Below are 15782 nucleotides of genomic sequence, written 5' to 3' on the forward strand. Positions count from 1 at the left end.
GAAATGGGGAATTTGGATTTAGCGGTGGGAGAGCCCCCCTATATACGGGGGCGAAATTTCAAGCGCGGTAACCGAATTCATCCCGTCAAGATCTTGCCGTCCTGCGCGAGCTCACGCCATCTCCCGCGGTGGCTCTGCGGGAACGCGGCGTTCTCGAGTTCTGCGGGAACGGGGGTGGCTCACTAGAAACGGCTGAACTGAGCGTTTCTCTAGGACTTGGCCCGAGGGTGCTTTGAGAAGCGGTTCCTGCAACAACGCGGACGAGGCCAAGTAACCAAACTGGCCGAAAATTACTGGACCGATGAGAGCAAGGCGAGACCAGGATAGCAAACGGGTCCTTCATGTGTAACGTCTTGGATCCGTTTCTGCTCCTAAATTGAATCAAAATTTCTTTTTAAATTTATTTCAAAACACGGGCACTCGAAAAGAAAACCTCGGCTATCTAGCACCTCCCTTTACACTGACCAGCCCCTGGATGGTCCGCTCCAGGACGTGAACCAAACACACTGGCGACCCCACCAACGCAACAACTCGCGTTTACCACGCTTCTTTTCTTCCACAGTCCGTCGTAGCCCGCCGCGCTTCTGGAAGCCCCGACTGACTGATTCCCTCTTCGCCGCCGCGCCCGCCAGCCACCCCCAGCGTTCCTCGCCGGCGGGGATGGCGCTCGAGCTCAGCATGGCCCTGGCGGCGCCGCCCGGGGGCGGGCTGCTGCTGGCCCCGCCCCCTCCCGCCCCGCCCGGCAAGGAGCAGCAGGTGGCTGGGGTGGGGATCCTGCTGCAGATCTCCATGCTCGTGCTCTCCTTCGTGCTCGGCCACGTCCTCCGCCGCCACCGCTTCTACTACCTCCCCGAGGCCAGCGCTTCGCTCCTCATCGGTATGTTCTTCTTTCATAGCGCACACCCTCCGCAAGCCGAGGCGGGCGGGACTCCCGAGTCTCTCTCACCCCTGCGTCTGAACCCTAACCCTGGTCGCCGGTTGCTCGTACCTTTGATCATTTCGTAGTTTCCGGAAACTTATTTTAGTGATCCATATATTAGTTCCTCAACCCCATTTCTTCCCTATTTTAGCATTTCTGCTAACTCTTTGCTAGGCTAGTGGTATGGTCTATTGTCTTTGCTACAATAATTAATGAGTACTACTGTGATCGAAATCCATTTATATGATTTCATGTCACTTGAATGCACAAAATGTTTGTAGCTGAAATTTATCCGAGGGCTCCCCCCTGACTTGTATATATAACTGTAAATTCGCTGGAGTTTTGAGCTCTTTGAGACATCTCATTCGAATATAGCAGCTAGTTCGGTGTTCTCTGTTTTTAGAGCGAACCTGTTAAAGATAATTGTTCAAAATGTGCCCCCAATTTGATGCAGTGCATATTGAGAAGTTGCATCTAATGCCAACATAATCTTGTCATCAGAGGAAGTTCCAGCTTTGCAAAACATGTATAATAATGAAAAAAATGGTAGTTCTTATCCCCCTCGCTCGTGTGTCAAAACTAAACATAGGAGTCCTGGAGCCATTGGCAATAGCTCTTATCATTTGATCAAGGAGAATCACTCTATTTAATCTATAAAATAAATTGATTGCTCTATTGTATACTATAGTATTATGTTTATTATATGTTTCGCCTTACGTCAGTTCCACAATTCACGTTCTCTTTTACTTGTCGTACCGCCGGGCGCTCCTTAACATATGCAACTTCTGTGACTGTATTACAGGACTAGTTGTTGGTGGGCTTGCTAATATTTCCAACACAGAGACCAATACTAGGTTTGTGTTGATTGTGTTATTTGATTTCAATTTAGACTTATGCATCATATTTGTGTTGTGTTTACTGTACTCTAGATCTTACATAGTGATCATGCCGTGTTCCCTCTGATTTGCAGGACATGGTTCAACTTCCACGAAGAATTCTTCTTCCTGTTCTTATTGCCGCCTATAATATTATATCCTTTTTTCTTCAGTTTTCTTTCTTTTAACGTCGTTATTACATTGGTGAGGAAAAATAGGCTTACTAACTCCAATATTTATCTAAGCCCCCTATCTGGGATTTTTTTTTTCCAATTCGAAACTTGTATTCCTTGACTTCAGTGAACCCAATCAGGATTCAGCTTATCCCCAGTAAGTACTGTACATTGACAACACCTCTTCTTTATCTAGCTACTTCTCCTAAGAGCATATTTTTACAGAAACCGTTCTTTGCGAACTTCGGGGCTATTGTAACTTTTGCCATTCTTGGGACATTCATTGCTTCCATCGTAACAGGGATGCTTGTGTAAGCATCATGAACTTTATTTGCCTAGATTTATTGAAATATTCCATCTTCTGAACCTAGCTGTTATAACTGCAGCTATCTTGGCGGGCTGACATTTCTGATGTATCAACTTCCACTGGTTGAATGTCTTATGTTTGGCGCTCTTATATCTGCGACCGATCCTGTCACAGTATTATCAATATTCCAGGTGCCTAGTTTTTCTTTTCTCCATCTCATTCGGGAGCCTGTATTGTTAGCTATAGTTGTTCTGAATCACTTATATTTTATAGTGATTTAACTGCTATGGTAGACCTTTGTGCCTTTGTACCCAAGGACTTTGGAATGCATTTTCGTTTTAATTGATGTTGAATGCAAATATTAGTCGGTAACATATCAGTAAAAAAGTCACTATAGTTGTCTCTGTCGTCTGAAGAAATTTCAAGGATCTTATTTCCTCATACCTGAAATTGAAGCATCATGCTTTACTAATGTAGGTAGTGCTTAATAGGTACACTCCATGGGCTAGTTTTTTTTTTTTTTTTGAGAAAACGCGAAGGAACTTTAATTACAGGTGTCCTAAGAGACGATGTTACAGCAAACGAAGAGCTCGTAGTTTATTTCCCAGGTTATTGGTAGCACGGCTTTCAGGCCCAGTGCTCTGACTTGAGCCCACATGGTGGCCTCCTCCTTGATCTTTGCCATCAGATTTTGGGTTGAGGGTTGTGCTCTGTCAAAGACGCAGCCGTTCTTGTGCTTCCATAGAATCCAGGGTAGCAGCAGCGCTGCGGTTCCGAGACGTAGCGAATAGCGAGATCGACGGTAGCGTGCGTCGTGGGTGCAACTGCTGCAGTACCCCGAGTTCCGTGGCGCGGCAGAACAGGCACCCGAGGGTGTCGACGACGAGGACGGACAGCTGTGGGGACAGTGGGTCCCCCTGGCGTAAACCGCGTCGATGCCAAATCGCAGGGCCTGGTTCCCCATTGAGCAGCACTCTGGTGTTTGCTGATGTGAGCAGGATAGCCAACCAGTCCAGAAAATGATCCACGAACCCGTACAGCTGTAGCGCTTCGAAGAGGAATGGCCAGGACAGGGAATTGAAGGCGCAAGCCAAGTCTAGCTTGATCAAGACGCGTGGATCTCCCAGTTGATGCAGCAGGCGAGCAGACTGGCTCACCAGGACAAATTTGTCATGGAGGCTGCAGCCGCCGATGAACACGTTCTGGATGGGACTGAACAGGTCGTCAAGCTTGGGGGCGAGGTGTAGGGATAGGACCTTGGCGAAAAGCATGGCCACTAGGTGGATGAGGCTTATAGGCCGGTAGTCACGCAGGGTACTCACGCCGGCGTGCTTGGGTAGCAAGGTGAGCAGAGCCTGGTTTAGCCTTGCAAAGCCGTGACCACGAAGCTCATATAGCTGTGGAATGCGTCGATGATGTCCTTCTTGACGATGCCCCAGCACGCACACAGGAATTCTGCCGTGTACCCATCCGGCCCAGGTGCTTTGCGCGCGGGCAGGCGTTTCCCGGCCTGCCAGATCTCTTCCCGCTGAAGGGAGCCTCATGGCCCAGAAGGGTGGCGTCCGGCTCGATCAGATCCTCAAGGTCGAGCGTGCAGTCACAACTCATGTCAGTGCCCAGCAGGCCGTCAAAGTGGCAGAACGCCGCCCCGGCCATGTCCGCATGGTCAGTGTAGACCCTGTCGTTGACTGTCAGTGTAGATCCTATTCCATGGGCTAGTTTGAAGGCCCAAATTTTCTCACAGAGTCTTGCCTCCAAGATGAAGCATCATAGCATAAATATTAATGTCAGTGGTGCTTTTAAATTACCGTGGGCTTAGCTATTTTGCTACTACCTAGAAGCCATATCATATGCACTGTGTAACATGTAGAATTTTTTGTGGCTTTGAAAAGAATGGTTGTTTATACAATTGTGAATTTGCAACTCAGGGGCAACCTGAGTTGCAGTGCTCAACGAACGCGAAAAGCCCACGCGACTGCGAACCTAGCTGGAAAATTGAAGATTGTCCTGGAAGGACATATTATTAGGCATAGTAAATTGGTGGAGCTAAATACATCACTAGTCCTAATAGTTGTATCTTAGGTGCAGTTTAGTCCCAATAGTTGAAAACTGGGGTAAGTTAGTCCTACAAGTTGTCCCAATGTGCAAAAATGGTCTCAAATTGTTCCAGTCCTGACACGTGGCATTAGCCTTTTCGCTAAAGAGTCCCTACACATTTTATATATCACATCTGGCCTTGCAGCTGCCTACCGCACGTGGATCCCATCTGTCAGGTCGGAGCAAAGAAATAAAAATTAAGGTTGCGAGGCCTGGATTCGAACCGGCAGCCTCGGAGGCACATGACGGACGAGGCAACCATCAGCTCCGAAGCTTCCATATGTCAAATTGTAGAGCTTAGCCTTATCTATGAACTGGCCAACCAAAATCAACAAATTTTGCCATATCACTCGGATTAAGTGAAACAGACAACGAACCTCTTTTTCTCACCAATAGCCCCTATTTAACGCCGAGTACTCAGTGACGGAGCCGGTGCATGAATAATGGGTGTACAAAGTATGCTATAGTTATAGTTTTACGCATGTATTGATCTCCCTCCGTCCATACGAGTACTAGCTTCCGATGTGGGATAAAATCACAAAAGTTGAACCTTGAGAAAGTACATCGGCAACTCACTTGATCTAAACTATTGTCTGCTTGTTACTGTCACACACACTAACATACATATTGACAGTTAGGGACTTAAGCAGCTCCACATAGTCCGTCGGTGAAAAACACTTAGACTCGTCTGCAATTCCTAATAAGTAATAACTTGTACGGAGATAGCACAATATATAAAGCTAACTCAATATGTTCTGATTTATTAAGAGCCGATCTGTCGATCGATTATTTTGTACACAACGTAGCAAAACTAGTTCCTATGGCACACAAATCTAGTACGATGTGTCGGCGAGCAGCTGACCAAATAGGCGCAGCGACCTTGTCGACATACACTTGGACCTTACTGAGGACGAGGACGTGAACCTTGACGCGGTAGACGATATTTATACGCTGGAGAACCTTCCCAGGTACTCAAGCTCCAGCGATTTCAGGCCATGGCAGCGTGAGCTTGAGCGAACGTGCCGCTCGGTGGCTGCACCACCCAGCCTCCGACATGGGGTGCTCGTACAACCAACCCTGTGTAGCGAGCGACGAAATTTACATGTGTTAGAGCACAATCCCGCGTCGTGACCTCAACTTCCACGACGTCAACTCCATCGCTCCATTTAATCTTTATTTGATCGAAGTATGCACTTGATCGTGTTTGTGATACTCTAAGGAATAGCAGTTGGACACGGACAAAGCTAGAATATTTTTTCGGGTAATTGTATGTTTATCTACATTTCAGCTGGGTAATTTCATAGTTAAACATCCATTAGTGCTAGTTAACGAAAGTTTTCCAAGCTTTATATGGGTCAGCTGATACTACCGCTCACAGGCCAGCTCTGTCCCGGCAGCTGGAGCGTGTGAATGAGCGAACTGTCTAGTTGCAGCAGAACTTATCGAATATTAATAACTTCATGGTCAGCATATTGTGTGAAGGTACGGTGTGTGCTGGTGGTTCTCGCGTGCGGACCCCATCTAGTTGGTCGTTCGTTCGAATCCCAGCCACCGCGCAATTCCATTTTATTTCTTTGCTCCGACCTGACGGGTGGGACCCACGTGCGGTAAGTTGCTGCAAGGCCAGATGTGGTATAGAAAATGTGTAGGGGCTCTTTAGCGAAAAGGCTAATGCCACGTGTCGGGACTAGAACAATTTGGGACCAATTTGCACATTGGGACGACTTGTGGGACTAACTTACCTCATTTTTCAACTATTGGGACTAAACTGCACCTAAGATACAACTATTAGGACTAGTGATGTATTTAGCTCAAATTGGTGCTACCACGTTAAGCCGATTTTTTTTTTTGTTAAATATGCTGGTAAGGCCCCTGGCCTTCCATTAAGAAAAAGGCTCAGATGTTACATTGTTGGCCAGAATTTAATTGTACATTTGTTGAAGGAGAAAAACCAAATGTTTCAACCCTGTGTATGCCTCCTTGAACTAATTACATGAAACTTGTGATATCATTTCTGTGCAGGAACTGGGAAGTGATGTTAACTTGTATGCTCTGGTGTTCGGTGAATCTGTTTTGAACGATGCGGTCTGTTTTTACTTGTTTCCAGTGCATGCAAGAATAGTCATTACTTCCTTATGCTTATGACTAACTTATGTGCCTTCCTATTTGGAAAGTGCAGATGGCAATTTCGCTATACAGGTTTGCTTCTGTCAGTGAGCCTGATACATAATTCTTCCAAGACGTGCATTTGTTTCTGATATCTATTGCTTTCTTCAGGACAATGTCATCAGTCAGAAGTAATGCAGCAGGCGGCGAGAACATATTCATGATGGTTCTCCAGTTCCTTGAGATCTTTGTTGGTTCAATGTCATCAGGTTTGCACCACTGCTGAAGATACACTTTTCAATGTGCATGTCGTGACATGTATTCAAAATTTATGAGGCTGCGATGATCTTATGTACTCCCTCTGTTTATAAATATAAGATGTTTTAGACACTTCAAAGTGAACTAGATACACCACATAGTGAGTGAATCTACACACTAAAAGTAGACTACATACATACCAAACTAGATGAATCTACTAAAACCTAAAACATCTTATATTATTGAATGGAGGGAGTACTCGGTTACACATTTTGGAACTTACTAACTTGGAACATTTCGGTAATTTCCAATCACAACTCCAGCACTAGCATTTTCAGTATACAAAAATCATTATTTATACATTTCGTGAAGGTGCAGTTCATGCCCCTTAGGGATTAGTTACTCTTACGCAGTTACTCAACTTGACCCGTACACAAGGAACACAAACATTATCTCAAGCCTCAACTATCAAACAAACTCTACCCATAATAATCAAACTGTCCGTATCTTCTTTATTGCATGGTCCGTACTCACTAGGTTCACTGGAAACATAGCCAACCCCCGATCTGATAGATTGATCTGGATCAGTGTTTTAATTTGCTCCAATTCGCTCTCAGTTCGCTGCCTGATTTGCGACCTGCATGGACCCATGTCATTTGACCGTGCTGCTACCCTTACTGCTGGATGATGCAGCTTCCTTTACCGCTTTCTCGTCTTCTATCGCCGTCGAACACAATCTCTACCACTCTCGTATCGCTATCGGTGTCATCCTTGAGGAGTAGCAGGTATGGCTGCGAGAAGGGAGATGCAACTGGATGGCATGGTGGAGAAAGCAGGGAAGCATCATGATAGGAGGAGCGCGTGGGGCAGGGGAGTGGAGGAGCTGGGTAAAGGTGGCGTTGCATAGCAGATAGCTATTTGCGTGGTGTTTGTAAGTTCATAATTTACATTCCCGATATGCGAATGAGAGATGCATATCCCTAGAACTTGATTCATCGAAAGCGATGAATTGCGAGCCCAAATCAAGAACCGAGCGAACTGCAAGTCTGGTAACATGCTGAACATGCTTCCCAAGCACATGAGTAATGCTGGAGCTGTACTGCTATGTGCTGCATGTGCTGATCTACTGCTGATCTTTTTGTCGGTTCAGTGATAAGTCTGATCCAAAAGAGACTACGGTCGTATCTTTGATGAATGAAATTTTGGAGAGCAGAGTAATTCATTGTTGATACTCCTTTGTAGCCATGACTCGACTCATACATTGGAACCAGTACTTCAATTTTTGAGTAGCAAACAAACTGTATTCCTAATTCTGGGGCATCTTGTACTGATATTCCTTCTACCTATCTATCCATCTTGTGTTCCTCCTGGACTTTTTGTGGACATGGGCTTAACATGCAGTCTTCCCTCATACACACGAGGGACACTGCTCAGAGTTCTACTGGTTGGATTGCTGCCCCTCTTCATTTGTTGTTCCTTCTCGTGCAGTCCTCGCTAACCATACATGTGACCCCACAGGAAACAGCAATGTCTTGTTTTAAGGACAACCTTTTTACCGGTTTACAATATATATCTGCCCTTTTAGTTCTCAGTGATTCAGTAGATGCTCATCAATTGGTTTATGTAACCATTCCATTTCTCTAATTTGCAGGTGTTGGAGTTGGATTTATCTCTGCTCTTATATCCTTTCCCCATGTCTTGCATGCAAAACCCTGTTTGCAGCTTTGCATCATATGAAGGCTATAATTCATATGTTCATATGTTCTAGTGAATTTCACAGTTATCTCTAGACAACTATTACTAGAGAAATGCCGTTCTTACATAGCTGCAACCAAGAAAACTTGGTAGAATCTACATCACATCATTTCTTTTACCCTTATTGGCATCCTATACCTTTTTTCTCTAATATAAAACACATTAGTATCTTTATCAGCAGTGAATGGTAGATTGGTAGTATGGCTGATGTAAATTTGGAGCTAATAGGCATTATTTCATCCCCATCACTTGATTTACTGTGTTAACATTGTTAAGCCTTGACCACCTGGTACCTATTTAAATATGCGGGATTGGATATTGACAAGTAAGTCATATCATGCTACCTATTTTCAGTCTTCACTTTAAAAAATGATATATGTTGCCAGTTCTAAAGTTCGGTATGTCTACTATTTCAGTCTTCAGAACTTGGAGTGCTGCCTTTTTGTTCTCTTCCCATACTTCTCGTAAGGTCATTTGGGACTTCACTCTTTCCGCTTAGGGGTATCTTTACATTGAAATGTTTCACTTTCATTTGTAGGTATATGTTAGCAGAAGGACTTGGCTTGTCAGGAATTGTTTCTATACTATTCACAGGGATGGTAGGAACAATATGGAATTGATTATGTGATATCTAGTCATCCTTCTACTATGTCTACGTCTCCTGGCATTATATTTGCTGTTTTTTCTCAGGTCATGAAGCACTATACGTACTCTAATCTGTCAGATAACTCGCAGCGCTTTGTTTCCTCCTTTTTTCACTTGCTGTCATCGTTGGCTGAAACATTTGTGTAAGCCTCACGAGCGCTCATAATAATTTTAATTGGAATGCAACAGTGCTATTTGGTCCTAATTGTCTGTTCCTATTTTCAGCTTCATTTATATGGGCTTTGATATTGCCATGGAAGAACATAGCTGGTCACACGTTGGGTTCATCTTCTTCTCGATTGTATCCTTTTTTTTCACTTCGAAACATCACCAGCTGGGTACATTCAATTGTTTGCTTTAAGTTTGGTTCCTTGACTTAATAATAGATATTTATAATTGTTGCCAGGTACTCCTATAGCTACGCCCTCGTTTTGCTTATATAGTACTACTAGTACTAAGTTTCTTGATGCAGCAGAAACCATATTTTGTTTAGATTTGCACACATGTGGTCCTCAACTGTTTGAGCATTTAGCAATGATCATATTTTACTGTGCATATAAAAGACATGCCTTATCACTGTTGTTATCAACATACTTAAATTATAATCAAACTGGGTCTGCATGGTTTATGACATGTAGAAACAATGCATGACTTATCCCAACTATCAAATTAGGCATAGTGGTGGAACAACTACTCTTACTCTCTCGCATTCTTCCCTGTGATCTTGTTTTCTCTGCAGGGCAGCAAATGTGTTTTCTTGTGCATACTTGGTTAACATATCGCGGCCAGAAAATAGGCGTATTCCTCTAAAGCATCAGAAAGCACTTTGTTTTAGTGGTGAGTTCCATTATAGTTGACAGCTTATGACATATATGACTGAGACTTCTCTAAAGCCAGTTTCTCATTATTTGGACAAATAGGGCTCAGAGGAGCCATGGCTTTTGCGCTTGCTCTCCAATCTGTGCATGAACTTCCTGAAGGACATGGAAAGGCGATACTAACAACTACCACAGCAATTGTTGTTTTAACGGTATTTGCGCATTTGTCACATTCTTTGATTTTGTACACAACTGAAGTAATTATTAAGCTACTGATTGGAACGGCATTCTTTGATTCATATTGCATTTTTTCTTATGGCATGATGTGCTGCTTATAGTGTTTATACTTGGTCCACTTCAGTATTAATTGGACGTTTCATTTGCTCTGACGCGCATTACAAATATAGTTCCATAGAAAAACCCAGTTTTGGCAAAATAATTAGGTAAATCGAAGGACCACATAATCAAGTTGCTACATGCTTTATGTGCAGTAAAGTTATTTTCCTTTCCTTTGTAAGTGTTGCAGACATGGAAACTTCTATATTCTGATATAGTTGACATGTGATACCATATTACTGCGCAACTCTCATTAATTACTTGAAATCATGCAGGTACTTCTTATTGGAGGGTCGACAGGCACCATGTTAGAAGCTTTGGATGTAATTGGTGATGAAAATACTTCAATTGAAGTAAGCATTTATTTGGTTTTCTATTCTCACAGTTCATCTTTTTTTTTGCATTATTCTAAAACTCATATTTTAAAAATATATGCCATTTTTTGCTATTAGTTTAATGCTGCGAATATAACTGGATTTCATGTTTTTGGGATGATAGCTACTCGTGGTCATATTTCTCTATGGGGCGGTAAACAATTGCCCTCTAGCTGGATAGCTGATCATGATTTTAGGTCGTTTTTATCTTGTATACTGCTGCGTGGAACAGTTTGCGTGCTTTTGATATTTCTGTGAATAATTTGGATTTATGATTAATTTACGCATGCCATTATTTCTCAGAATTATGAGGATAACAATGGTTACATTCCCCCGACTTATGAAGAAGGCATGTCGTCTGGAGGAGGATTGAGAATGAAACTGAAAGAGTTCCATAAAAGGTACTTGTCGTCACAGCATGTGTTTCCATTTGCTTACATATAGTAACTCCACAAATAATTGCTGACCGTTGAAATGATGACACAGCACAACATCGTTCACCGCCCTTGACAAGAACTATCTGACTCCATTTTTCACAAGCCAAACTGATGATGATGCTGATGCTGATGATTTTGGTAAGTAAAGTGACCCACATGATTACTGTAGAATGGATTCTTAGTTTGAAGCTCTCTGAAATTGTTCATTGATCTCTGGTTGGTTTGTGGCAGGTGATCAACCCCAAAATCAGAGACGGGGATTCTATGATCAGTAGCAGAGTTTTGAGCTGCTGCTTGACAATATATACACGGTGCCAGGTGCTAACAAACTTAATGGTATTGTAGTGCATGCGATCCAGCGTGGAACCATCAAAGCATATAAACATACACCTTCCCTTAGTTGAGTAGCATGTGGCAGAGCATACGGTAGGATAGAAATCATAAGCCTGACCAAGACAGCTGCCTCCTGTATATATTTACAAGGCTTAAATGGTACGTGGTGGAAGCTCCTGTTGAAAAGTTCTGTTTCGAACAGCCCAGTGCTGTTCATTGCCAACTATGTGCATGGAAACGCCTGTCGTGAAGTGACAATGTATGGAATCCAACATCAGTGGGTCCATGGGGCAATCTACGTTTCAGTTGCAAATCAATAGATCATCTTACCACTGCTTTGTATGTTTGCCGTTTTCTGATGTTGCTCTCAATGAAGTTGATCATAGGCGATGCAGTCAGCAAAAACAAACATGAAATTGTGGTTGATGTACCTTTAGTTTTTACGCTGGACAATGTAGCATTGGCTGGAATAAGTGGTTCGTAAGCAGTAACCTTTTTACAAACATACATCTTATGTTTGAAAGGAAAAAACTGAACAACATCACACCATGTCAGTGGGACCATGTTGCACTGACATTTGGGTCCGCTTTCTTAGGGCCTGACTAGCCAATTTGGTTCAAATGAGGAGTATGATTACTAAATTAGGGGAAACGTGGTTCAGTCTATCACTTGCTCACTTAGGCCTTGTTTGGCCCGCGAGTTTTGACTGACTTTTCAGTGTATATTCCAAGCGTAATTAAATTTGTAGCCTGAATTCGCTATCAGAGCCGTTTGGCTGAAGAGTATCGAACCTGAAGAGTATCGAACCGAGTAAAATCGAGTTTGGGACGCAAAACTCGTCGGATCACAGCGGGATTGAGACGCGAGGTGCCCCCCGCGTTTTTTACACTTGAGTACTTGATGGCGTGGCACAGCTCCATAGTACAGGCCCCTCCCGCGATCAAACTCGTCCGTACGTTGGTGGCGGGACCCAGGCCACGGCCCCGCGTCGGGCGCTGTGTTCACACGGGAAGACCGCGTAGAGTTGTGTGCCACGCCGTGTTGCCGTGTAAGATGTGAGTCAAATTAGCAGAGACGAAATGTGTATGTAGGTTCGCGCTGTGATGCGATCAAGAGAAGAGTATATTTTCACCAAATACTCTCCGTGAAACACCCACTAACACACACAAATACACTAGCACCAAACGAGGCCTTACTGATAATAGTTGGTTCAAACTGAAGTTCACTCTTCCATAGAGTTGCTGCATTTATATTCTGAAAACAGCGACAACATCACCGTCTTTCTGCTAAGACGGAAAAGAGCTGGTTACATGATCCAACAGATGAAGGAAAGGGCCCCGAGGTTGATTGCAACAAGCAGGGTCCGGGACTGTTGCAAACCATAAATGCTGATATTTGTTTGTGGCAAGTCGCGAGTGGAGAGAAAATGATTGTTGTCATCTCTCCACTCTAATTGGGTGCTGCTTTAACTTTAAGATTTCAGACACGACATGGTTGCAAGGAAGACCTGTCATATTCCAGCCCCAATCTTCGATCCAAATTAATTGACTTATTTAACTAGATAGTGCATCTTTATCTAGTTAAGTTAATTAATATGAATCGAAGGAATTACATGATTTATTAATTTCCCACCGGAATATGGACCGCAAGAATAATGGGATTTGTCCCGGGGTGATTTTCGAAACCTTGTTGAAATTTGAGGTATGGATCAAGGAGTTCTCGATTATGCATCATCGGTCGTACACGGTTGGTCACTCGGACGTCAAGAAGCGTTGCACGATTAAATATGAAGAGGATGAATGTCCATGGGTGGTGCGAGCAAGACCTTTGAAAGGAGGGTGCGCTTGACAAATAACTAGTTGTGTAGCAACTCACATGTGCTGATGCAAGAATCTTGATGGGAAGGATGTGAAGTACAACCACATGCAACTCAACTCTGAGTTCAGCACTTACAAGATTTCCAACGAGATCTCATCACTTCCAACGATGAGCATTACTCCATTGAGGATCTTGTGAAAGCCCGTTTTCACTACAATGTGAAATACGGGAAAGGCATGGAAGGCCAAACAAGCCGCATTCAAGATCTTGTACGGTGATTAGGATGAAACATACAACTGACTTCCTAGGTTGTTGGGAGGCTTTTGGTGTCAAATCAACATTGCACAATGGTGCAAGAGTCCAAGTATTTGGGTGTGCATTTTGGGCGTTTGAGCAATGCGTGAGGGCTTTGAACATTGTAGGCCGATCGGCTATGTCAATGGCACCTTCTTGACCGGACAATTCAAGGGCATACTATTGGTTGGAATAGAGATGATGCAAACAACCGTTTCATGCCTTTGACTTTTGCTTTCGTTGAGGTTGAGAACAATGATAACTAGGAGTGTTTTTCCGGTCTATTGATAACCAAGGTCATACCACCTTCAAAAGAAGTATGTGTCATCTCGGATCATCATCACGGAATTCTCAAAGCGGTTGAGATTGCCATTCCGGGGCATGCTCGCTTGCACCATCGATGGTGCATGAGGCATTTTTTGTTCAAACTTCTATAAGACAGGTGGGAGCAAGGAGTTGTCTGACGATCTTCAAGATTGTCGCCTCGCTTATTTTGAGCGCCGCTTCACATAGTTGCACAACATGTTGCTCGCTCACAAAAGCCTTACAGCGGGTGGTTACGAGTTTCTCAATAGGAACATTGAACTTAGGGGGAAGCAGGCACGAGCTTTTGATGACGACGGACGGAGGTACGGTCAAATGCATGACAAGCAACATGGCTAAATGCTTCAACAATGTGCCCAAGGGTGCCCATGCATTGCTGATGGCTGCAATAGTTTAATGTGTATTTACTATTTTCAGAAGTACTCCAAAGAAACGGATAAGAAAATTGAGGGAGAGAACAAGGGCAAGTACAAATATGATTACCCACCAAAGGTTAATGAGTTCATGGAATCTCAATCACGGAAGGTGGGCTCCCAAGTTGCTACATGCTAAACAACGACGAGTGGATTTATCAAGTCAACAAGATGGGAGGCACCACACAAGATAGTGTCCAACATGGAGGTCGGGCGTGCAAAGTGTGGCTAAAGAAATGTGAATGCTCATGCGGAAGAATCTGACAAATCTAAAAAAATTAAACTAGGATTTAAGTTGGTGGAGAGAGAGGAGCCTCCGGGTTAGGAGAGACAAGGCAGCCTCTTCACCTTATGTTCTTGGTCGGGCTAGGCCGGCCTCGCGCGGCCAAACACCTAGGAGGCGCATATCGCCTGGGAGCGGCACCATACTCAACAGAGTAGCGTATATAAGAGTGGGGCTACATGACGGATCCCTGCCTGGCCCCGCATGTTCACGCTGGCACGGTGTGTAGTGTCGCTCGCACCGGTGCTACACTGTTGAGTATGACGCCGTGCTGAATTTATTTTATGATTTTGTTGGGTCCACGGATTAGTTTTATCCATTTTGCCCAAACAAACACCAAGTCTTAGGAGTTGGTTATTTTTTTTAGAGCAACCATGTATTTTATTAATATAAAATCAAGTTATATGAGTAAACAAATGTGGAAACTAACAGACACACCATGAGAAAATATTTATCCTAAAAACAGCAGAAAAAATCCTAAATGATAGAGAAATACAAAATTATCCCTAGGATTTCATGCACTCACTGGAGCCAGCGGCCGACGCCGAGCCTCCACCATTGCCAGATGCAAAAGAGCACCATCACCAACGATGCTTTACGAGTCGATGAGCAGGCCCACTGCAAGCAATGAAGCATATGTCGTTTTGGCGCGTCGACCGAGGATGTACCCATGCTATATCGGACCAAGATCCACCGCATCCTATCGATTAAGTCGGGGGATATAGACAGAATCATCACCTCCGGATCAACATCGATTGCTCCAGGACAGAGCATCCACCTTGCCCCGGCCTCCAGCTCCGCCGTGGGTAACGACGAACGCCAGCGACATGTCGAGAAACAGATCTCACCGGTGAAAAGAGCATGCTGCCGATCTGAATGACCATTAAGCACACGTTGCCATCATCTCCAAGACACCGCCGTGAAGATCCGTCGGTGTAAGAGTAGAGCTAAAGCAGATTTATTTGCTCGGATAATGCTTCCATCATCCTAACAACGAACCATAGCACACAAGTCTTAATTCTAACTACAGAACGAAGGAACGATACCAATACCCCCTTCCTCCTGCCGCCGGAGCGGCAAGTGGTGGAGAGGGGACCGGCGCCCTTGCCGGTGGAGATCGGAGGGAATGGTGGACGCGCCACAAGGATAGACGAGCAAGACGCGAAACGGAAGTATCTTATATCTTGGGTCCGACCCTGTTATGTGTTGTTGAGTGG

At 44.1% G+C, this 15782-nt stretch overlaps 1 protein-coding gene across 1 annotated transcript; it reads left to right on the top strand.

The window, feature by feature from the left end:
• The first annotated feature begins 660 nt into the window (after positions 1-660).
• Positions 661-11765, top strand: LOC124652290 (sodium/hydrogen exchanger 6-like). Its single transcript, XM_047191306.1, has 22 exons — positions 661-877; positions 1722-1773; positions 1890-1949; positions 2100-2124; positions 2193-2278; positions 2354-2465; positions 6394-6456; positions 6551-6570; positions 6649-6746; positions 8387-8415; positions 8784-8815; positions 8907-8954; positions 9029-9089; positions 9181-9278; positions 9361-9436; positions 9522-9541; positions 9875-9972; positions 10056-10165; positions 10565-10642; positions 10967-11064; positions 11150-11238; positions 11332-11765. Exons 1-22 carry the CDS (start codon positions 661-663, stop codon positions 11373-11375), a joined length of 1614 nt encoding a protein of 537 aa, XP_047047262.1. The 3' UTR covers positions 11376-11765.
• Positions 11766-15782: the final 4017 nt, after the last annotated feature.

The sequence above is a fragment of the Lolium rigidum genome, chromosome 5 (assembly GCF_022539505.1).
Source record: "Lolium rigidum isolate FL_2022 chromosome 5, APGP_CSIRO_Lrig_0.1, whole genome shotgun sequence".
In the NCBI taxonomy this organism is placed as follows: Eukaryota; Viridiplantae; Streptophyta; class Magnoliopsida; order Poales; family Poaceae; genus Lolium; species Lolium rigidum.